The sequence below is a fragment of the Centroberyx gerrardi genome, chromosome 7 (assembly GCF_048128805.1).
Source record: "Centroberyx gerrardi isolate f3 chromosome 7, fCenGer3.hap1.cur.20231027, whole genome shotgun sequence".
Classification (NCBI taxonomy): Eukaryota; Metazoa; Chordata; class Actinopteri; order Beryciformes; family Berycidae; genus Centroberyx; species Centroberyx gerrardi.
Genome location: NC_136003.1, coordinates 9,756,757 through 9,781,952, shown reverse-complemented (window position 1 = coordinate 9,781,952; position 25,196 = coordinate 9,756,757). Strand labels below are relative to the sequence as shown.

Genomic DNA, 25,196 nt, shown 5'->3' with positions numbered 1-25,196 from the left:
GCCTAATCCACGTTGACCAACTGCTGAACTGGCTCTGCAGCTGTTTATTTGTGCTGGCTCAGTTTTTCACATCAGGGTTTGAGTAAGGAAGATCAAACAGATCAGCAAGCATCATAGCCTAAACCTGCCGTCCTACACTTTGCCAGACCAGGAGGGAATTTAGTCTCCTGTGAACCAGCCTAATAAAAACATGTACTTTTGACATGTAGGGATCTACTCCCAAGACCCATTTTGCGTCCAAATTCTCCAAACAGTGTTTTTTGTTGCATGTGTCCAGGAACGTGTGGGAGGAGGATCATGTTTGGTCTTGGAGTCCTCCTCAAAGTCTTCTTGGAGAATCAAAGTACTCCCCAAATACTGTAGCCTACATACTTTCAAAATCTCAACTATGCAAAACACTTTTCAATTGGTGCATTAAGGCTATTGAGTTGAACTGAGTATCATATTACTTTTTCAATGAGGTATTGCCCAAAGTCATGAGGATGTGGAGATTCTGAGAACATGGTGGGACCTGCTGAATGTGTTTTTATTTAAGTATCAAAGGAAGAAGAGAACAAAATGAATAGTACTATGCTGGTCCCAAGTCAGCCCATTGTTTTTGTCTTCCATAAAACTGGCCTTTAACAGCTTAAACATCAGCCTTGCCTCTCCCAGTTTAACGTCCCTCCCTGGTTCTTTTTTACTCCACGCTGGCTTTGATGAGGTACCCGTTGAAAGTGACGTAGACGTCTACGTCGTCGCTGTAAATGGCGTTCTCCCTCTCCCTCTTGTACAGACGCACCCACACCTCGTCGTTCAGCCCCAGCACCAGCATCAGGCTCTGACTCTGCATGATGGACCGGTCGCTGGGCTGGGCGTAGACGATCGCCCGCTCCGCGTCGTTCTGCATGATGTGCAGGTACGTCTCCTTGAAGTTCCAGGTGTGGATGTTGACGTTGAAGAAGTAGATCCCCGGGACGTAGCAGTAGAATTTCCCCTTGAACATGTCGAAGTGGCCGTGGAGGTTGACGAAGACCGTGTCGAAGACCAGAGCTTGGTAGTACTCGAGGCTGTGAAGGGATTTGCGACGGCCGACGGAGAAGGCGGAGTGCTGGACTTTGCAGGGGTCTCCCGGAGGTCCAGCCTGGCCCTTAGTGCCTTTCGGACCCACGGGACCCTTGGAGCCTGGAGGGCCTTCCAGTCCGGCTTTACCTGGTGTCCCTCTGTCGCCGCGGTCACCCTTGTCACCTGTGAGACATGAGTATGAGAATGAGAATGTAGAATAAAAATTATATTGGACGTTTTCAGACATTTAACTGGTGGGATGATTTAAAACATCAGACAGATGAGGTCAGTGGGAACTCCCTACATGCTTCTGGATCTGCAGTCACAAACTGTCACAGACAAGGTCAAATATTGAACACTTCACATATGTATGCATGTATTAAGTATCGCACAAGTAACATAATATATAAAATTAGCTCAATGTTGTGTTTCTTTTGGCAGTGACGTCCTGCAGAATCCTTGTATCTCTGAAGAGTCCACTAGGAAGACAATGTCTGCTGTCATTGACAGAAAGAAAGAAAAGGTCATACAAGCTTTCTGCAGACAGGATGAAAAAACAGAAGGCATAAAGATTGGTGTTGAAGGATTTTATTCCAAAACACTATCCATGTTGGAAAGGTCCTTGAAATTGATCTATAGATGATTCTATAGACAAAAAAACAATGATTTCTTTGCAAAGCTTTAAGACACTCTTAACTTAAAGGAATAGTTCACCCAAAAATGAAAATTCAGTCATTATCTACTCACCCCCATGCCAGCTGGAACTCAGGTGCAGTTTGTTAGTCCATACAGCAGCAGGTCCTGAGCTCCACAGCGGAACGGCGTAGAAGCCTTCTCCAAAACAACTGAAGTTGCTGGGGACCTGCCTTACCTGACTTCACGGTTCAAAAAATAACGGAAAATAACCATAAAATGGCTCCATGCAGCTCGTCCAGCATAATGCAAGTCTCCGGAAGCCAAACGATCCCAAAGTGACTTGAAAAGACCGACATTTACACCATTATTTAGCTGAAATCGCCACTCTAGCCGTTGAAAAGTTCACGTTTGCGCACACCCGAGATACGAGAACGAGGAGAACTACATGTGTAAATGTTTGATGTCAAAATAATGAAAAATGCCATAAAATGTGCCATTTTTAACTATAAATGCTACATGTAATACTGTGCAGAATACAGACAGAACAGAGACTTTTGTGGACATCAAACATTAATATGGGTGCTGACTTACTGAATTTGACGATTAAATACAAAGTAATTGGTTTAAAACAGTATTTCTACCTATTTTCAAATCTTGCGCTTTTATTTTGAAACCAGAAGTCTTGTTTCTGCTAATTCGAGCTAGTTGACCTATTGAGGCCGGGCGCGCACAAATGTGACATATTTTGAAATAACAGCTAGAATGATGTAAATGTATAGGTCTTTTCAAGGCACTTCATTTGGCTTCTGGACACTTGCATTATGCTGCATAAGCTGCATGGAGCCATTTTATGGTTATTTTCCGGGGTTTTTTTTAACCGTGAAGGTCAGGTCAGGTCCCCAGCAACTTCAGTTGTTTTGGAGGAGGCTTCAACACCGTTCGGCTGTGGAGCTCAGGACCTTTTTGGGTGAACTATTCCTTTAACACACACATAGACAGACAAACACACTCACATTCATACCTATGGATGATTTAGAGTCTCCAATTCACCTGACTTGATGTGGGAGAAAGCCAGAGCGTAAGCAGGAAACCCAACAGAAACGGCCAGGAATCGAACGCAGGACCTTCTTTCTGTGAGGCAACAGCGCCAACCACTAAGCCAGTTCAATTCAGTTCAAGGATATAACAGTATTGCTAGTTGATGAGGTTTTTCGTTTGACTTGATTTAGGATATAATTGGGCGTGAGGCCTGGAATTTTATTGAAACTATGTGAAACTGGCCAGAAACAGCTAAGGGTCTGGAGCTGGAATTCTGCTGTCAGCCGAATCTGCAAATGGTCCGAAATTCCACATAAAGAAATTCTGTGGGAACTAGTTGACACACGAGACTCCTTCATAGCTGTTTCCCATTGCAGTAAATGAACGCTGAGGTTTTCACATTTCTACATTATTTCAGAAAACCCACAGTATGCTCCCCCTCACACTCTGTGTCTCGCTCTCCCACACGTACAACCGACCCACAAACCTCAAACAAAAGATTTCTTTCCCTGCCACAAAAGCAAGTTCAGTGTCAGGTCAAAACCTGATCTAAGAGAGCAGCAGACTTATCAGAATGGGGAGGAACTCACAAACTTGGCCCTAAACCTGGTTGAATGAGGAAAATGCTAAGCCCCAGGACAGCCACAACTAGAGTGTTGGTTCCCAGGCAAGACACCAGCCAACTGGTGTGCCGAGGGTTCAGCTGAGGCTCTTAACGTCTCTTGTACCGTTTGTAAACCTCGGAGCGAAGTAGGCCTGATTATTTTAGCAGCGATAGGATCCGAAACCTGCCAAAAGCATATTTTCCATTTGCAATGGAAAATGAAATGCATTCATCCATGACCTGGTACATCCCAACACGTCAACCCAGCCTGACCTACTTCTGACAGATGAAGAGTTCTGGTCCAAAATTAGATTTCCCCCGTTTAAAGAAAGTGATACCTACTCTGAGAAAGGATTGATAGCACAAAGTCAAAACCTTGTATGATACTTGGTAATCGATAGTAGTTCCTTGGATGACAATTAGATAACACCTTTACAGACCATATCCTCTATATTTTAGAAATGTTGAATGATGAACTTCAGGTAATGCTTTTTTTTATGGATAAATAGCAATTTGAAATAGAACTCCTCAAATTCCAGAGTGGATCTTTGAGCCTTTCATGTAGGCTATAATCCTCAAGATTAACACAGCAGTTTATAATTTTTAGTAATAATATTTTAAATTTGCATTGCCTCATATTTAATGCATCAGGCTTATTCAGTTGGCCAGCCAATTTGGAAGTCGGGTTTTACTGTGCAATTTAGTTGAATGTGCTATCTGTAGGTGCACTGCAAATTACAGCTGCTGTGTGAAGGGTTTTCCCTAAATCTGCCACAGTAGTTTAATTTAGTCTATTTATTCACAATGTACAAATGTGGAATTATAAAACACTATGATGAAACTATGACACTATGACAGAAAGAAGTGAAAATCCTAATTGAAAGCAAGGTGCAGACCACTAGGGCTACAAATTATAATGGTGATAGTCCTAAAATGCTACCTGTTATCTTTAAAGGGAAATAATATTTAGCGACTATTTAGCGAATATTTAGGAGTACTGGTGTTCTGTTTATGTCAGAAAAGGGCCGGCCTGGAATTTGTGTGAATCAACAAACAAGATCGTCTTAATCTATCAGGACCCCTTTGCTTAGGCTAGCTAACCTGCGCTGTGGTCGCTGTGGTCCTGAAGACCAGAGGGAGAGAGGAGGCTAGAGATGCAGTCGGACGACATGGGACAGCAGTGATGGAAGAGGAGGATGAGTAGGAAGAGGAAGGATAGGGAAGAGGAGAGAAGGGAAAACAAGACAGGGGGAGGAGAAGTAGGGTGTTCATCTAGTGTTAGTGCAGCTGGACGGTTGTTAACGTCGGGGTCTCAGCCTGTCTGAGGTTCCCCAGTCCGATCTGTCAATCTCAGTCAGCTCTCCGGGTAGCAGAGAGAGAGCGAGAGAGAGAGAGAGAGAGAGAGAGAGAGAGAGAGAGAGAGAGAGAGAGAGGGCGAGAGAGAGAAAGAGCGAGAGAGAGAGAGAGAGAGCGAGAGAGAGAGAGAGAGAGAGAGAGAGGGGGGCGAGAGAGAGAGAGAGCGAGAGAGAGAGAGAGAGAGAGAGAGGGCGAGAGAGAGAGAGAGAGACTTTGTATGAATGAAATGAAAAATTGAAAATCTCACAACTAAACAGAGGGGAAAGTCATTAAAATCACAAAATCACTTTAAAAACTGAAGACCCATCCACACACACACACATACACACACACACACACATTTGTGTGTGTGTGTGTGTGTGTGTATGAGACCCTCTTCTCGCACTGTACATATGTACATATTGCATTGTGTAGGAAATTCATTTTTAGCCTTTATGTACTTTTATTAATATGTAGTAGACTGTAATAACTTGTGTTTTGATGATACTATTCCAATTGTGTACTTATAGGGCTATCTGTCTATATTGATATCTTGATTTGTTTAATGATGATGATGGTAATGATGATGATGATGATGATGATGATGAAGTGGAAGAGGAGTTTGATAAGGATGATCATGATGAAGGTTAGAATAGTGCACCTTTAATGTAAATGAAATGTGTTCTTACTGCCTGCTCAGCTTTACTTCTGTATCCAAGCTGGAGCTTTAACAGTTTCCTGGAGGAGATATTTGTAGATATTTTACTTGATAGTGAGTCACACTGTTTAGGATTTTATGCTCAGTTTTCATTTATATCATATACTGTATATCATTATCAAACATTTATATATTAAGAGTGTCATTACAAAATGAGATATCAACACAAATTGAAGCCTATTCTCATGAAATGACTGTTGTCATTATAGGTTTCTATTAAAGTTGAGTTATCTTAAGAACTTTGCTTACAAAATAGCTGTTATTTTATGGAGCTTTTTTCCTATCTTTATTCAAGAGCGTGGTCTTTCAATTTGAGAGCATGATTTATTGATTTCACGTTCAGATTTTGTAATGTTTTCCCTCAAACCCTGCCCTCGCACTCAAATAGCCCCTGCTTGCGCTTAGATTTGCTCTGCTTCTGCTCAAACTGTATGCTGCACTCAGATATAATGTTGCTTGCACACAGATTTCCTGCGCTCCAGCTTCAGCCCTTCTCCTCGCACCGCTGCTTCTGTGCGCTCGTGAAACGTCTGCTCTCGGATTTCTGCTCTGCTCTCGGATTTTTTGTGCAACAACCCTGTCAAAATTCCCCAACCAATAGAATGCCAGGTGTAGTGTTGACCAATGAAATGATCCCTGCCTCGTTGCGGGCGCGTTCGCTTTACTTCTTAGAGCGTCCCGTACGGGCGGTTACTGTTTAACCGGGTTCATCCACTGCCGCCCTCCGGGGCTTTATTAAATACGACTTTTGGAATAAAAGGACAGTTAATGTATATACCAGCGCCCGTACTTTTTCTTTTACTATAATAGCTACATACAATAGTAGCCGTATAGCACACCGGCCTCCCGTCGGTGTGCTAGAGGAGAAAACGACGTCACCTTCATGACTCAGGGGCGGGAGTCTCGCGGATCGCTGGCCAACATGGACCACCAAAGTCAAGGACCTCAAGTAAGTTTTTTATTTTAATGGTGCTATTACTTCCTTCAAATTGAATTGGTCATAAGTCATATTTGCGGCACAAGAATACATCCATGATAATATGTTCTATCAGAAAGGTTTCACATATTGTAAATACGGTAAACACGTCCCCACTTGCAGGTATCATATTCATATCTGTAACATATCTACAATTAAATCAGTTACATTGCCTATTAATGACTTCTAAATGATTTTTAAAGCATTAGTAAATGATTTATTAACAATTAATGAAGCCATTAATTAATGCTTATAAACCCAGTCAAACCCAGAGAAATTATGAGTAGCTAAATGTGTATCACGCTGTAGCATTAACCCGAGATTGGAATAAATTGGAATAATATCTGTGACACAACTTAAGGATTTTCTCAGCTTTAACAGTAACAGACCTCTCGTTGTTCAACTGGAAAGCTAGTGCTTAATGTCTGCAATGTAACTGATTTAATTGTAGATATGTTACAGATATGAATATGATACCTGCAAGTGGGGACGTGTTTACCGTATTTCCAATATGTGAAACCTTTCTGATAGAGCAGACTTTGACACAGCAACGGTAAACATCATTTGAAGAGAAGGATATATACACAACACACCAACTGCGTTTTTAAAATGTAGTAGCTCATTGAATTTACTTTTGTTTTCTACTGTCTTAATGTGTTAGCTGGTTACTTTTGCTGTTGGTACTTTTCCCATTCCTAAACACTAAAATACAGGAAAAAAAGAAACATGGCGATGTCCATTTTGTTGTTAGTTGCCTAGCAACAGTGTTCCCATAACGTACAACACTTGAAAGCCAAGCATATTATCATGGATATATTCTTGTGCCGCAAATATGACTTAACCAATTCAATTTGAAGGAAGTAATAGCACCATTAAAATAAAAAACTTACTTGAGGTCCTTGACTTTGGTGGTCCATGTTGGCCAGCGATCCGCGAGACTCCCGCCCCTGAGTCATGAAGGTGACGTCGTTTTCTCCTCTAGCACACCGACGGGAGGCCGGTGTGCTATACGGCTACTATTTTATGTAGCTATTATAGTAAAAGAAAAAGTACGGGCGCTGGTATATACATTAACTGTCCTTTTATTCCAAAAGTCGTATTTAATAAAGCCCCGGAGGGCGGCAGTGGATGAACCCGGTTAAACAGTAACCGCCCGTACGGGACGCTCTAAGAAGTAAAGCGAACGCGCCCGCAACGAGGCAGGGATCATTTCATTGGTCAACACTACACCTGGCATTCTATTGGTTGGGGAATTTTGACAGGGTTGTTGCACAAAAAATCCGAGAGCAGAGCAGAAATCCGAGAGCAGACGTTTCACGAGCGCACAGAAGCAGCGGTGCGAGGAGAAGGGCTGAAGCTGGAGCGCAGGAAATCTGTGTGCAAGCAACATTATATCTGAGTGCAAGCATACAGTTTGAGCAGAAGCAGAGCAAATCTAAGCACAAGCAGGGGCTATTTGAGTGCGAGGGCAGGGTTTGAGGGAAAACATTACAAAATCTGAACGTGAAATCAATAAATCATGCTCTCAAATTGAAAGACCACGCTCTTGAATAAAGATAGGAAAAAAGCTCCATATTATTTGTTATCATTTTGAAATTTGCATTTGTGTTTGATATTTTTTAAATGTATCTATATTTGTATGCTCTCCATACAAGTTTCAACGGATAAGTTTCATTTGACTTGGACCAGTGAATCCCATTCAGAATGTCTTGTAAAATGTCACCAATACAATGAGATCAGGAAAAGTCAGAAGTCTGTCATTTCATGTAAAAATGGATCGACTAGAAATGTATTTTTTCAACATTTTACAATAGTCATATAGTTTATAGTCTTACAGTGACTGTATTACAATGAAATATGAATAAAGTTTGATGCCTTTTGGAATGATACGAGTTGTCTTTTGTGTGTGTGTGTGTGTGTGTGTGTGTGTGTGTGTGTGTGTGTGTGGGGGGGGTCTATAAGCTTTCTTAAGACTCTTCATAAGCTTACTGTACCCTATATACACATAAAGTACTCCACGTTTCACACATTCCTGCTTCACATCTTTCAGTTTTAACAAAGAATCAAATACGTACTGCCTCATTTATTAGCTGCTAATTAGCTTCTTTGGTGTTGAGTAACACTAATGCAGGGTTTCTAAAATGGTTGATAGCATGAAAGAAAGCAGATAAGTATGAATAATCTTGTTTTCTTTATGTTAGCTTAATGGTAAACAATGTGTTTCCTCATTTTACATCAGGTCAAACAAAACCACTAGTTTCATGATAGCAAGACTTTTGCACCCCGTGCAAGCGCAGCCTCAGTTTCAGCTCTTGTGCAATCAATCAACATTTATACTTCAATAAATGAAATATCTAAAAACCTTGTTGAATCTTTCTTGAGTTAACTCTCTCTGCTACATTATCAGTGAAGCTGAAGCTTGTCACTAAATCCCAGTTTCTTTCATAAAGCCACTTATAGGGGCAGTTGTTGGCATGGTATAACAGACTATGCATATCAGTCTGCATAATACATTCAGCATTTTGTCATCATGTGCATGCAATGAAAACGTTTAACTATTTCTCAAAACCCCCAAAAGTGTATCCTTTGAAAATGAAAGATTCTGAATCTTAACATTTTGGAATACATGCAATTCTGCTTAGACGTCTTAAAACTGGGTTGGCATGTCAGATACATTATAATGGTGATAGTCATAAAATGCTACCTGCTATCTTTAAAGGGAAATATTTAGCGACATGCTGATTGTGCATTTTCTGTGTAATGTCTTCTTTTTAGTCGTCAACATTTCTAAGAGCAACTGATGAATAGATAGTGTGCTTCACACTCAAACATGCACATCCCCATACCCACATATACATACAAAAAAATGCACACACACACACACACACACACGCACATACTCAAACACAGATATGAAAAGATATGAAGACGGTAAGAGTTCATATAAATCCAGAGGCTGACAGAACTGCCACACTGTCAGAGTTCACAGCCGATACACATCCAACAACATGGCTTCAGTCAAAAAGCTAAGCTTTCTACTGACAGTTCTTGTTAGCACCAACTATGCTGAGCGGGACATCTACTTGCTAGAAGGAAAGGATGGATATTGTTCAATTCCAGTACTGAACTATGGATTCTATATCATTAAAAACACAACTGAAGGACCCCAAACCTTATGGAGGAGATTTGGCCGACTTCGGAATAATTCTGCACTGCGTCAGAGCATGGGGAATCGAATTCGCTCTGGGAGTTCTGGTAGATCTTTCCAAATCCTAAACCTGACTGAGTCTGACTCTGGACAGTACGCAATGTCGACCAGATCAAATATGTTTCGGTTCCGACTCGTAGTCTGCAGTGTTCAGTTTCCCAATGTTCAGCACTTGGTCAGTGCTGAACTGTCAACAGAGTTGCACTGTGAAGGAGCTGGAGCAGCTGACAACCTGACGGTCCAGTGGTTCAGGTGGAAGTCATCGTGGCCTTGGGGCTGGAGCAGAATATTTTCAGAGGAAACTGGATCCCTGAACCCCCTCATGGAGGTTTTGGGGGGCCCAGTTCAGCTGGTGAAGAACAGTTCCTCACTCCGCATCTCCAACATCACCTATGATGACAGGCGAACCAGCTTCAGTTGTTTGGTACTGGATGGACAGAGTTGCATTGGAACCCATGAGATATACCTGGCTTTAAATTATGTCTATTTATATCACACAGTGGGAGAGAAGGCTGTCTTGCCTTGCATTGAGCCTGACTCTAATGGGGAACCTGAGAAGTGGTTTACAAACTTTCTACAAGATCCTCCCTTGACATCCCAGAACCAGTTCGATGCAAAGAGTAATGACACCGACCAAAGACAAGAGATGTACATGGTGGATGGAAGAGAGACTGGGAATTACTCCCTGGTCATCCCATCCCTTACGCTCAACCATTCAGGGAGTTTTGAATGTCGTGCTAAATATGGCAGAAGCTTCCGTCTGTTGGTCTGCCTTGAGCCTGAACCTCAAATCCAGCTCTTCTCAGTGGGAGGGGAAGTCAATCTCAGCTGCAACTCCGACCTAGAAGAGAAACAAGGTGTTGTGTGGTTCGTACGGACAGCCCGCCATCATGGTGTTGTTCTGGACTCGCTGAGCCACTACAGAGAGCTTCCTGATGATCTGGAGAGGAGGGCTAACCTGTCTTCTTCCTACACCACTCTGATCCTGTCTAACCTCACGCTACAGGACAGAGGGGAGTACTGGTGTTCTGTTTATGACAGAAAAGAGCTGGCTTGGAATATGTGTGCATCAACAAACAAGATCGTCTTAATCTATCAGGACCCCTTTGGCATCGACTCTTCGTTCTTTGCATTGCGGGCTTCACTGGTGAGCTGCGGCCTGCTTGGGCTAACCTGCGCTGTGGTCGCTGTGGTCCTGAAGACCAGAGGGAGAGAGGAGGCTAGAGATGCAGTCGGACGGCATGGGACAGCAGTGGGAAGAGACTTTGTATGCTCATAAATGAAAATTTCACAACAAAACCAACTAAAATTGCCTTAAAAACTGAAAACCCATCCACAGACAAAGACACAGACATAGACACACACACTGTACATATTGCATCAAGTAAGATGTAAGAAATTCATATTTAGCCTTTATATTCTTTTGTTAAGTTTGTTATGTAGTAGACTGTAATAACTTGTGTTTTGATGATACTATTCCAATTGTGTACTTACAGGGCTATCTGTCTATATTGATATCTTGATTTGTTTAATGATGATGATGATGATGATGATGATGATGAGGAAGTGGAAGAGGAGTTTGATAAGGATGATCATGATGAAGGTTAGAATAGTGCACCTTTAATGTAAATGAAATGTGTTCTTACTGCCTGCTCAGCTTTACTTCTGTATCCAAGCTGGAGCTTTAACAGTTTCCTGGAGGAGATATTTGTAGATATTTTACTTGATAGTGAGTCACACTGTTTAGGATTTTCTGCTCAGTTTTCATTTATATCATATACTGTATATCATTATCAAACATTTATATATGAAGAGTGTCATTACAAAATGAGATATCAACACAAATTGAAGGCTATTATCATTAAATGACTGTTGTCATTATAGGTTTCTATTAAAGTTGAGTTATCTTAATAACTTTGCTTACAAAATAGCTGTTATTTGTTATCATTTTGAAATTTGCATTTGCATTTTATATTTTTTATATGTAACTTTATTTGTATGCTCTCCATACAAATTTCAAAGGATAAGTTTCATTTCACTTGGACCAGTGAATCCCATTCAGAATGTCTTGTAAAATGTCACCAATACAATGAGATCAGGAGAAGTCAGAAGTCTGTCATTTCATGTAAAAATGGATCGACTAGAAATGTATTTTTTCAACATTTTACAATAGTCATATAGTTTATAGTCTTACAGTGACTGTATTACAATGAAATATGAATAAAGTTTGATGCCTTTTGGGATGATACGAGTTGTTTTGTGTGTGTGTGTGTGTGTGGGGGGGGTCTATAAGCTTTCTTAAGACTCTTCATAAGCTTACTGTACCCTATATACACATAAAGTACTCCACGTTTCACACATTCCTGCTTCACATCTTTCAGTTTTAACAAAGAATCAAATACGTACTGCCTCATTTATTAGCTGCTAATTAGCTTCTTTGGTGTTGAGTAACACTAATGCAGGGTTTCTAAAATGGTTGATAGCATGAAAGAAAGCAGATAAGTATGAATAATCTTGTTTTCTTTATGTTAGCTTAATGGTAAAAAATGTGTTTCCTCATTTTACATCAGGTCAAACAAAACCACTAGTTTCATGATAGCAAGACTTTTGCACCCCGTGCAAGCGCAGCCTCAGTTTCAGCTCTTGTGCAATCAATCAACATTTATACTTCAATAAATGAAATATCTAAAAACCTTGTTGAATCTTTCTTGAGTTAACTCTCTCTGCTACATTATCAGTGAAGCTGAAGCTTGTCACTAAATCCCAGTTTCTTTCATAAAGCCACTTATAGGGGCAGTTGTTGGCATGGTATAACAGACTATGCATATCAGTCTGCATAATACATTCAGCATTTTGTCATCATGTGCATGCAATGAAAACGTTTAACTATTTCTCAAAACCCCCAAAAGTGTATCCTTTGAAAATGAAAGATTCTGAATCTTAACATTTTGGAATACATGCAATTCTGCTTAGACGTCTTAAAACTGGGTTGGCATGTCAGATACATTATAATGGTGATAGTCATAAAATGCTACCTGCTATCTTTAAAGGGAAATATTTAGCGACATGCTGATTGTGCATTTTCTGTGTAATGTCTTCTTTTTAGTCGTCAACATTTCTAAGAGCAACTGATGAATAGATAGTGTGCTTCACACTCAAACATGCACATCCCCATACCCACATATACATACAAAAAAATGCACACACACACACACACACACACGCACATACTCAAACACAGATATGAAAAGATATGAAGACGGTAAGAGTTCATATAAATCCAGAGGCTGACAGAACTGCCACACTGTCAGAGTTCACAGCCGATACACATCCAACAACATGGCTTCAGTCAAAAAGCTAAGCTTTCTACTGACAGTTCTTGTTAGCACCAACTATGCTGAGCGGGACATCTAGTATGAATAATCTTGTTATCTTTATATTAGCTTACACAAACAAAACCACTAATTCAATGATAGCAAGGCTTCTGGAACTTGTGCAAGCACAGGGCGTGACTACTTTTTTTAGTTGATTGCTGATAATTCAGTTTCAGCTCTTGTGCAATCAATCAACATTTATACTTCAAGAAATGAAATATGTGAAAACCTCATTGCATCTTTATTAAGTTAAAAGTCTCTGCTACATTACCAGTGAAGCTTGTCACTAAACCCCACTTTCTTTCACAGAGCCACTTGTAGGGGAAAACACCTCAATTTAAGAATTCATGCTGTCGTTGGCATGGTATAACAGACTATGCATATCACTCTGCATAATACATTCAGCATGCTGTCATCATGTGCATTCAATGAGAAAGTTGAACTATTTCTCAAAACCTCAAAAAAGTGTATCCTTTGAAGATGAAAGATTTTGAATCATTTTTGACAAATTCCAATCTGGTATTAGACCGCTTCAGTGCACTGAGACTGCTTTCTGAATGACTTTCTTTTGACAGCAGATACAAGACAGGTTCAGCTCTTACAGCTAGTAGAAGATTAGCTGTCTCAATAGCTAACACCTCCTCCTCCTCCCAATACATAACCTGCAAGGTCCTACAGGGCTCTGTTCTAGGCACCATCTTCTTCTCCCGATGCATGCTCCCTCTAGGCCATGTTATCCACAAACATAATGTATGCTTATGCAGATGACACCCAATTTAAAGTCCCTTTAAAGTCCACTGACTCCAATTGTCTTGACAGTCTGCATGAGTGCCTTCAAGACATGAAGAGCTGAACGATGCCCCTGGCTCATTATTTTCCACAGTAAACTTGGGAACTAAGAACCTAGGGGTGGCAATTTTGACTTGTTCCTATTGAGGGTCTTAGGTTGGGGGTGTCATTTTATTTCTTGTTTCATGATGTGGGTGTTGTGAAGCCCTTTGAGAGAGTAACTGTGATAAAGAGCTATACAATTCAAGTTTACTTGACTTTAAATCAATCCTATCCTCAGCTGACTTGGAGAAAGACATTCACACCTTTATTTCCTCTCGCTTAGACTATTACACTTCCTTTACTTGTGCTTCATTCAAAAGTTCCTTTCCTGCGTCTGTCTGGTACTAAACATAGAGATCATTTCACCCCAATTTTAGCCTCCCTGCACTGGTTACCTTTTTTCTGATTTTAAGATTTTACTGCTTACTTTTAAAGCACAGCATGGTTTGGCACATTGGTACATTTACAATCTTTTAACTCCTTATAAGCCAGAACACACCTTGAGATCCTTAAGCAGAGCCCTTCTATTGGCTCCACAGTCTAGACTCAAGACCAAAGGGGACCAAACATTTTCAGTTAGGGCCCCTATGCTGTAGAAACAACTGACCTGACGAGCTTAGGCAAGCTAAATCATTTCAGTCTTTAAATCACTTATTATAATAATTATAATCAAACTTGCTTTCTGTACCAATTCATGGACTTTGTTTTTTTCTATTATTGAATCACTTTACTTTTCACTTGTTGCTTGTTTTTATCCTCTGCAAAGCACTTTGAGAAGTTACTACACAAATAAAGTTTATTATTACTATTAGTATAATTATAGTGTTTGTGTGTGTGTGTGTGTGTGTGTGTGTGTGTGTGTGTGTGTTGAGAGAGCAAGAGAGAGGGATGAGGGATTGAACAACAGGAAGTTGCAGTGGGGTTTAAAGTTGACCTGAACCCACAGAGTTAAAACCAATACAAACACGTGCGAGGAGAGATTCCCACGACACACCAGTCAAGTCCCTATCCCGTCCATTCTACTCGTCGGCCTGAAGCACACCGCTGTACCTTTGAGGATGGTCATGTTGATGTAGGCGCGGACCTCCGGCATGTGGTTGAGCCCTGCCGTGGGAGGCTGCTCTGCGCTGCCCTCTGCTGGCTCCAGGTGATCACAGCAGCGTCTGCAGGGAGCAGGAGGGGTGCTGGGGGGCGGCACCGGAGCCACCGGGGAGGAGAGGGACAGAAGGACAGGGAGCAGGAGGAGGACACCAAACATGGCTGTGCCTGAAGCGAGAGCAGAGGATACTGTCAGATGATCGGGAAAGAAAACCCTTGAAACTCTGACCTTTGAATTCCTTTCTACAGGTTCCTCGAAATGTTGGTGATTTAGTATAATATATATATATATATTTATATATATATATATATATATATATATATATTTAAGCTTATTCTACAGTTGCAGTCACTATAAATCTCTCTGGATTAGAGCGTGAGTGAAATGCCTAAATATAAATGTAAATGTCATACAGTGGCAGTCCCCCTCCATGCATCTATCCCCTGTGTAAGCACATCAAAACATTCCAAAAAAGTCCACTTGAGGGTGGAGCACTAGTGTTGCACTAGTGTTGCAGCAGTGTAGCAAGTGTGCAAAAAGTGAGGCTACATCTAAAGTGTTAAGGAGCACATTAAAAATCAAAAGTGAATTGCTTGAAGTGAATGTGTTTATCACCTCATTGGTAATAAGGTAAAAGGGAGAAGTAGAAGCTTAACACTGAAGTGCTCCACCACACTGCTATTGTAGACAATACTTTAAGCAAATGACATTTTTGTGTGCTTTCCTGGTTATTGGGGCCAATAGACAGCCAGTCAACTATTCTGGGACCTATGACTGTATTTCCAGCTTTGCGTTCCATTAAAGAAATCAAGACATTTGTTATAAAATAGCAAGTTGAATTGGGAGGAACAGAATATGAAAGTTTAAGGTTAAGAGTTAACACACTGAGTGGGAATCATGTAAGGTCATCCATTTTTATTGCTTTCTGGCCCCAACCATAATGACGAAAAAGTGTTTGGGTGTAGACAATGAGGTAATAGTACATTTGACTATATTCATATTATTCTCCATACAGAAAAAAAAGAATCATTAGTTCACACACTGAAAACACATTTCAAAATCCTAACATGTCAAATAAGGTGAAATCTGAGGGTGTTGAATAGCTCTTCCATTAAACCGTAAAAACACATGTACTCGCTAAAATATCTGTCTTTAAGCAGCTGTTCGGCAAAAAGGATCATTATGTGTCCTAGATGTCATTCCCGGACCGCTGGAAAGAAGGAGAGAGGAATCTGGGATCCTGAGCCAGAGAAAACATTTACTAGCCTAAAGAGAGGAGAGAAGAGTCAAGAATGGTGGAAAAAAGAGCAGAAGGGAATGAAGCCTTGTTGCAACAGAAACCACTGGGGTTTATGGGTTGGCCATGCATTCACAGTTGCATATCATTGGTCATTTAATAAGGAAATACCATGATTTCTGCCCATATATGTGAACACAACCGTAGAGAATTAACCCAATTGGGATGAAAGAGCAAATGGGACCTCGAGGCTCCATAATAAACACCAGTCCAATAAAAACTAGAGTGCTTCTCATCCAAATCCCAAAAGTAAAGAAAATTACACAAATAACTGGGGGAAAAATTTGCCTACAAGGATCATAAATCACCCTCAAAATTACCCTTCAGACAAGCCATAATTTACCACCAATTAGCCTATGAAGGGTGACTCCTCACAAGTTATGCCAAGGGTTTGACTTTTGAAGAGTCATATCCAGAGGCAGTCAGTGCAAGAGCCTGTCTCTGCCTTTGCTCAGCATGCGCACGGCTGATTCAGCTCACGTCAGCCCCCGACCCATATGACCAACCTCCTTTGTAAGAGAACGGACTGAGTGGAAAAGTCAAGCTTGTAGATTGTGAGAGTGAGATATATAAGTGCTGGGATAGAGGGCGGATAGATAGAGCAATGCTGACAATGCTTGATTAGAGTTGTAATGAAGTGCAGTCTGCCCAGAATGCATCTATTCCTTTTTATGGCTGCAGGATTTTCCACACAATTGTGACGGCTGAACCTGCATCATCATTTTAGGTCGAACACACAACTAGCAAAAGTGAAAAAGAGTGAAAAATACACTTGACAGTCCATTGGTTTTCAATCAGGTTTTCATTCCAGCCAAACACAACAGCAGCTGATTTCACTGATGAGCACATCTTCAACCAGAGACAGACTAATGTCTCAGTTACAGTACACAGAGTTTTGGTCAGCAGCCTGTGGGCAAAGCTAGCATACAGTAAGCCTAATAGAGTTTGACAGTCAGTGTTTTTCTGGAGTAGAATGCGTGTGGTTGAAGGAGATAAACTGTAAGTACACTGGACATTCCCTGGCGTGTGTGTGTGTGTGTGTGTGCTGATGTATTTCCAACAACATCTGCATATTCGGTCAAACAGAAGGTTTATTATCTTTGGTCCAAACAGTGTTTTATCCAAGACCATTCATCATGACAGTGGAAATCCGTGGCTTCTGTTGGATTTCTGTTGAGATTTCCACAGTAATCCACAGAGGACCATGTGTTCGGAGACGTTGCCCATTAGTGTGTTTGATATGGCCCATACAGCAACCCAGGATATTACATAACAACTTCATGGAAAACCCTGACTTAAGCTGGAAATTCACTGCACGTTTTGCTGAAGTGTAAAAACTGTTGGATTTCCCTCTGTTTTTATAAAAGAAAAATGTCAGATTGCTTAATCGAGGAAAAATGTGGCCAAAAGGCACTCGATTTGACCGGTTAACCCTAAATTACTTTCCCACGGAAAAACCAGGACAAAAAATCTGATTTTAATAGTTGACCTCAGTTTCCCCATCCTTCCCAGAATACTGATGGTCAAAAGTTGACCGGGTGAGCGACTGTGATGCGTTCACTGTCTCGACACATCTATAGGATATCTTGGTGTTTTAAACTCTTGTTTTTTCCCTCACACTGTTATAAAATAATAATAATAATAATATACAGTATAATAAGTAAATGTGTAAATTCAGTCAAGACACAAACAGGCATATCTCATGTGCATCAGGACACAGTAGAAACACTAGAAATAATTATGAATAGAAACATTGCAGATTTCTACTGTATTTCGGCATATTTCTGCTAACGGGTGGTTTTGCCTATACTATTAGTCTATATAACCGGTGCATCTCCGCTCGAGTTCTACAGCGAAGTTGCAGTTACCGTTTCATTAACTAAATAGTTTAAAATGATCATCGCGATGCGACCAGTCAGCGCTCGTGCACCCGCGTTGCCGCAAGAGAAAGTCCAGCGGATAATTGAGAGTTAGTAGAATAAATCTCACCTCGTTCACGTCTCTGCAGCCGCTTCAGTCCGCCGAGGAGGAGGAGGAGGACAGATGAGGGGGAAATTCCTGAATCAGTCTCTCTCTTTCTCTCTCTCTCTCTCTCTCTCTCTCTCTCTCTCTCTCTCTCTCTCTCTCTCTCTCTCTCTCTCTCTCTCTCTCAATTCAATTCAGTTCAGGTTGGCTTTATTGACATTACAAAAAAAAGCCAAAAGCATCATGTGTCAATATTACTACAACATTGTATTTTTTTATTTTTTTATTTTTTTAATTTCAGTATATAGAGAACATATATACATACATATATACATAACACTTAGTATAGCAAAGTAAACCACAGTATAGAACACTAGTGTCTTATCTTTGTCAGTTCAAACCATTTCTCTAGTCATCTGACAAGCACATATAAATTTTGCAGCAAGCAGCAGATTTCTTCTCCTCTCCAAGTACATATAGGGGAGTTTTTGTTCCGGACAGAGGGCAGAGAAATCTGATATGAAAATGTGGAATTTATTGCAATAGGCTTACTCTCTCTCTCACATTGTGCACAGAGGCTTTCTCCTTTCATCCCTCTTAAAAGATTGGTTTTATTTTATTAAATCAATTCTATAACTTTGCAAAGGGAGGACAGTTCAGTAACCTCGCCAAACGACCCAGCTGGCTCTATCCACATTTCAGTTTCCTGCAAACTCTGGCGACTGGTGTTTCTCCATTAATGTGATAATAAAATCTGGCATAACATTTATAGCCTAGAGCAGACTGTGACACTGCTCTGATCATTACAAGGGAATAAGTCAAACATACCGGGATGTCAGAGCTACTGATAACAGAGAGAGCGTAATGTATCATTTTGAGATGCCTAATTTATTAAAAGTTATCTATCATTCAGTAATTTTGATCTCAAAATCGGTATGATTTTACAGTTTGGTAAGGCATTTCTCTGTCTTCTGCTATCCTGGAAGGAGACATATGGACTTCCCAAGGCTATAACCCATAACTTTAGGCAGAGGAGGATGTGCACACACACACAAACACACACACACACACACACACACACACACACACACACACACACACACTAATGTAAGGTCATACATTCTCAAGTATCTGTTTACAAACTCAAGGAAACTCATGGTCATTCCCCTCCAGTTCTGCATTTCTGCTATGCTGAATTCCTCTCCTCCGCTCCCCATGCCTCCCATCTGGTGCAGCTGCAGAGAGGGAGAGAGGGAGAGAGAGAGAGAGAGAGAGAAAGAGAGAGAGAGAATGTGGGGGACCTTAAGTGTTCTGTTACATATGTTCAGATCTGAGTACACTGTAATACTCTGCTTCGGGTTTACATTACATTATAAACATTCTAGATGTTTAGAGAGAGAGACAGTTGACAGAGAAAATGCAAGAAAGAGAGAAATGTAAGAGAGGCATTCATTGAGAGAGTGAGAGAAAGAGACAAAGAAAGACATGGCAAAGAGAAAGAGATAGAGAGGGAGAAAAACAAAAGGAAGAGTAGCACTGAAGACCCTCAGGCAGTGGGCCTTGAGGAGAGCGTGTGCTGCAGGGAGATCTGGGAGCAGCCGTGTGTTGAGCGCAGCCTGATAGTGATAAAGTGGTAAAAGGTAGGGTGATGTACTGGGTTAGGACTAAAAGTGGAAACACATGCATTAAAGGAACACACCAAGTGTTTGGGAGATTGGCCAACTGGTGAATAAAGGGATGAGAACATACTGTAGAAGACAAAATCATCCATGTGTCCCCGGTAGATCATTCACTCTAGCGCTTCTTGCTAACATTTTAGCATACACGTTGAGTGATAGTAGGATCCATGCTAACACTTAAGCGTACACTATGTTGAGTGATAGTAGGATCCATGCTAACACTTAAGCGTACACTATGTTGAGTGATAGTAGGATCCATGCTAACACTTAAGCGTACACTATGTTGAGTGATAGTAGGATCCATGCTAACACTTAAGCGTACACTATGTTGAGTGATAGTAGGATCCATGCTAACACTTAAGCGTACACTATGTTGAGTGATAGTAGGCTCCATGCTAACACTTAAGCGTACACTATGTTGAGTGATAGTAGGCTCCATGCTAACACTTAAGCGTACACTATGTTGAGTGATAGTAGGATCCATGCTAACACTTAAGCGTACACTATGTTGAGTGATAGTAGGTGACTAACGTTAGCATTATCCAACTAAGAAGACTGACCTTTTAGTATTAAAACATTATTAATGGATTTTATTAAATGGCCTGTCGATTCATACATTTTAAAAATGATTTATCATTAACTCAATACAGCTGATGTTGTCAGGTGAGCAACCACGCATTCATCCTCTGCACAGTTTTTTTTTTTTAGCTGTACACAGCATCCTATTAAACACCATGTTCACTTCCTATGGAAATAGGGAAAGTACGTTAGTCCCTAGTAGTTCAAAATAATGCATTATTTTTGCATCCTCTTTCACCTAATTTTACCACAACAAAACTGCCCGACTTGGCCACAAGATTACTTACCATTTAGCTTTAGAGCTGCTACAACTTCTCATCATTGTCTCACTTTTGAGATAATGCTAGTCACCTGCTATCGCTCAAGATATGCTAAAGTATTAGCATGGAGCACCAAAGTAAACAAACACCTGGGGACACATGGATGATTTTGGTGTCTATGTTCTCATCACTTAACCGGTAAGTTAACCAACATTACCCAAAACCTTGGTGTATTCCTTTATTAAAGGTCCCATATGGTGTAAAACGGGATTCCCCTAGCCTCTTTGATTATAAAGGAGTTGGATGTGCATCTAAACATGGTGAAAGTATCAAAACGCACAGTCGCCAACTAAATCCACACAATCCATATTAGAAAAGCGAGCCTCTAAACGAGCCGTTTGGACTTCCGTAACTTTGTGACTTCACAAAGGTTCGCTCATTATCATTTTTGTAAGAAATAATAGACTAACAAAGTGTTTTCTTCAAAGCGGTTGAGCGGTTGTCATTGTTTATTACCGGAGAGTTTTCCCTACCTGTAGCTGCCGGGCTGCGGTGTCTCATGTTTCACTCTTGAAACGGTTAGCCAATCAGAACAGAGGGTCGTTAATATTAATGAGCCTTAAAGGCACAGCAACATTAACAGCCTGTTCTTGGTAAGGCTCAGAGAGATGCTGGAAAACGAACGTGTAAAAATTGATTGTTTTTGGTACATGACACCACACAAACAGCTTTTAATGGACCTCAAGACATAAAATAAAACACTGGAAAGTGTAGAATATGTGACCTTTAAGAAAGAGAACAGTTCTCCCACTTAGTATGTCCTGAAGAAGGCTTTTTATATCAGCCCTGATGTTGCACTGGTGCTCTCCTATCCACTCACACGTTACCCTGTCTTGACATGTGAATAATGCAAAGATATAGAAAGAAGAGCAGTGACGAATCATAGTCTCATACACACACACAAACCCACAGACATATCACACTCACTAGCAGAGTTAGTGTCATTGTGTGTGACTATTTGCAGCATGAGCCCGGTGGTTTGTGTTACATCAGTCAGGATAGCCAAGCTTTTTTCTGTGGTATCTGCTGCTTTATGCTTTTTGTTTCAGTGGTATTTCTCTGACTCTTCGCGAACTAGACCACATTATTTTTGAAGGCAGTAATAAATCTGCCTTTTGCACACACACACACACACACACACACACACACACACACACACACACACACACAGACTTTAAATCCAGGAATAAATATGACCCTTTAACCCATTATCTCCTCACTGAAGAAAACTGGCAAACGTGCACCAGGGGGGGAAATGACCAGCCCCATCCTACTATTTTATGACTCCAACTGTTTGAATAGTAGAGCTCATCACCATCACAGGAAAAGAGGAAGCGGAGCCCGGATTTGTGCACACGTGTAACATGAGCACAGCTGCTGAACATTACTGCCTTGGTGTCCCGAGACCTGAGGCTCCACAGACTGTTATGCAATTACACCAGCAGAGCGTTCCTCTCCGTCTCCCTCCCATATAAGCTATTAAGAGACTCATCTGAACTGACTTGATACACATCTTGAGTTCATGCTGTCCTCCTGTGAACCTTTACTATCTGCTTTCTTATTTATAGTGTAAGAATCAGGCTTTTATCCCCTTCTGCTGTCTCTCTCTGTCTGCCTCCAGTATCCACAAATCCTCCACTGTCGCTGCTCCTTTCCCTCAGGTTGTATGTTAAGTGGAGGCGAAGGAGTCTTAAATCTCATATATCTCCATTACTGCATCGTGTGTTAGTGGAAGAGCCGGCAGTATCGTCTCACCAACACCATATCATTGTACATGTCGAACTCCCTCTTTTTCTCTCTATCTCTCTCTATCTTTCTAGCCAATTTGTCCATTTCACAAAGGAATTCTTTCATGATCCATTTGTACACTTGACCCCGGAGGTCCGTTAAGTGGCTATGCCCCATGGCCTTTGACCTTTGACCTTACAGGTGAACCGTTTGCTCTTACACACCTGGGCGTGCGGACTGCTGACCTCAACATAACCGCTGATTTTCACAGCTCATAAAACTGACCCAACTGACGCTCGAAAGACAGAAGGATTTGTCTGGGTTTAACTTGCAAAATGAAAAACTACTACCTGAATGTATGTGTTAAAGCCAGTATGGTTGCTTTAAGTTTCGTCTGAATTGGTTTTGTTGTTTTGGGCAGTGATACTTCAATTAGTCTTAAATACATTACAAACAGGTGTATGGGTTTGGTGTTTTTAGATGGCACTTTTTAGATGGAACTGCAAGTTTAAAATACCCACGGTGTGTCAGAATTTGCCACCATGGCTAATTGGCTAAGAGGCTAACTAGCCAGGCAATTGGACCTTTTGGACTTTTGTTTTGTCACCAACTTGTCACTATAGTACTTTATGTTCATTTTGATGTTCCATATAGCTGAAAACCAAACAGATGCATGATAGATGACAGAGTGCTTGAACATCTACAATGGCTGTCTCTCTCTGTGTTATATGTGTCTCATTTCCCCCTCTCAGATATGCAGCCATCTGGAATAAGCGGGAAATCATTTTAGACTCCAGAACAAGCTCGCACATTTGTCCCTGGTTATCCTTATTGCTGTGCAGCAACCAGTTTCATATGGTGGCCCTCCCCTGTCGTTTTGGCCCCTGCCTGTGTCGCTCGTGGTTGCCGGTCTGAGAGTGATGTCTGGGTCTCTGTTTACAATCCACATAAAGAGGGCGAGACACACTTTTTTAAGAGAGAGGGTATTTTTCTCATTTTCTCTCTTACTCTGTTTTACATTCTCTCTCTCTATCTCTCTCTCTCTCTCTCTCTCTCTCTCTCTCTCTCTCTCTCTCTCTCTCTCTCCCTCCCTCCACTTCTTCCACCCATCTGGGTCCAAGCTGGCTCGGCGACTGACGGAGCAGGCAGGGGAAACTCAAACAGGCTGAGTCTCTTAACATACAACCATCCAGCTGCACCGACACTAGAGGCACACTGCCAGTGTATTCAACAGATAATGATATTATTGAATGAATCAGAGCAGTGGTGAATGAAGTGAATGGATAACATGAATGTTATTTGACTGATTCGAACTGGGGGATTCTTTCATTGTAAAGTTGAGACAGTGACATCATGCAGGTCCCAGAAGAAGAGGATGCCCTGGTTCAGTTTTGTTGTTCAGTTTTGTAATGTCACCTAGTGGTAGAATGAGCACCCTACATCAAAGATCCTTTAACTTTTGCTTCCCCAGATGAGAAATGTAACCTTTAACAAAGACTCACTGGAACATATAACTAGTCTTTGCCCTGTGGAGAACCAGTATATTTACAACTCAATACATAAATAGTTGCCATGTATAGTATTTGTATGGCAAATGTCTCCTGTGTCTGTATTTTAACTTGAGCTGCACTGAGGCATAGTCCAATTAAATCTTAGCAAATGGAAATAAAGTTTTGAATTGCATCTTGAACTGGACAATGGGGACAGCTTTAAAGGTCAGCAATCAATTTTGAGCAGAGCTGTGACCAAGTCAACTTTGCTGGAGTCCCAAGTCAGTCTCAAGTCTTGAGTCACAAGTCTCAAGTCAAGTCCCAAGTCTAAATGTAGATTACCAATTCAAGTCCAAGTCAAGTCAACGTCATTAATGTCAAGTCTCAAGTCTAAATGTGGAACCGCAAGTCAAGTCAGAACAAATCAAGAGTCCAGTATCAATTTAATATCTTAAAGAAAACTAAATATCTAGGACTTTTCAATGCAATATGGTTTTAATAGGATAAAACTTGGTAAGAGCATCATGAGTTTGATTTCTAGAATCAGTTTCAACTTCAATAAATTCAATCATTCCATACAAATTCAGAAAACAGAATTTAAATTCAGTCGTCTGCTGGAACAAATCTCATCACTTTCAATCTAAGTGATTTACACAAACACAAGATCTCAAGTCAAGACTTTAGAAACCTTTTCAAGTCATCAAATGAAAATAATAATAAAATAAAAATAAAAACTATATGTAATGTGTGAGCTCTTTGTGATAAACATTGGCACTTTTGTAGTGTAATTCAGTGGAGTGACATTTGGATAGTAAAGATAAACAGGTCAATTTTTTAGTCAAAATAATTGAGTTTATTTCTTGAATATTTGGTTATTCAATGTTATTCAGAAACATATATGAATAGATAGAAGCTTACACTGTTTCCCTATAGTTTTTCATATAATATTGCCTTGATACTCTGGCTCATTTCTGTCATGGCTAAAAAATTGTGAATTCTTTGTGAGGTGAACGGATGTCGCTGGTTGTGTCATAGTTAAATGTCAAACCACATTCTAATACACACGCTCACTCTCTCACACACAGAGGACCACCTGACAGGACTTGCAAACACACAGACTTACACACACAGAATCATACAGACACACATGCACACAAACACACATTTCATGGTCTCTTTTCTCGTAATCACACTCATTCTCACACTCACTCATGTCGGCCCACATGCCCACCCTCAGCCCTGAATCCACAGTGACACAGGAAGCCAAAGGGTGAC

At 40.8% G+C, this 25,196-nt stretch overlaps 1 protein-coding gene across 1 annotated transcript; it reads right to left on the bottom strand.

Moving 5' to 3' along the window:
* Positions 1 to 679: 679 nt before the first annotated feature.
* On the bottom strand, positions 680 to 15,022 carry c1qtnf6a (C1q and TNF related 6a). The gene is made up of 2 exons (XM_071906397.2): positions 14,815 to 15,022; positions 680 to 1,227 (listed from the first exon to the last, which is right to left on the bottom strand). The coding sequence occupies exons 1-2, from the start codon at positions 15,020 to 15,022 to the stop codon at positions 680 to 682; spliced, it is 756 nt and encodes a 251-aa protein (XP_071762498.1).
* Positions 15,023 to 25,196: the final 10,174 nt, after the last annotated feature.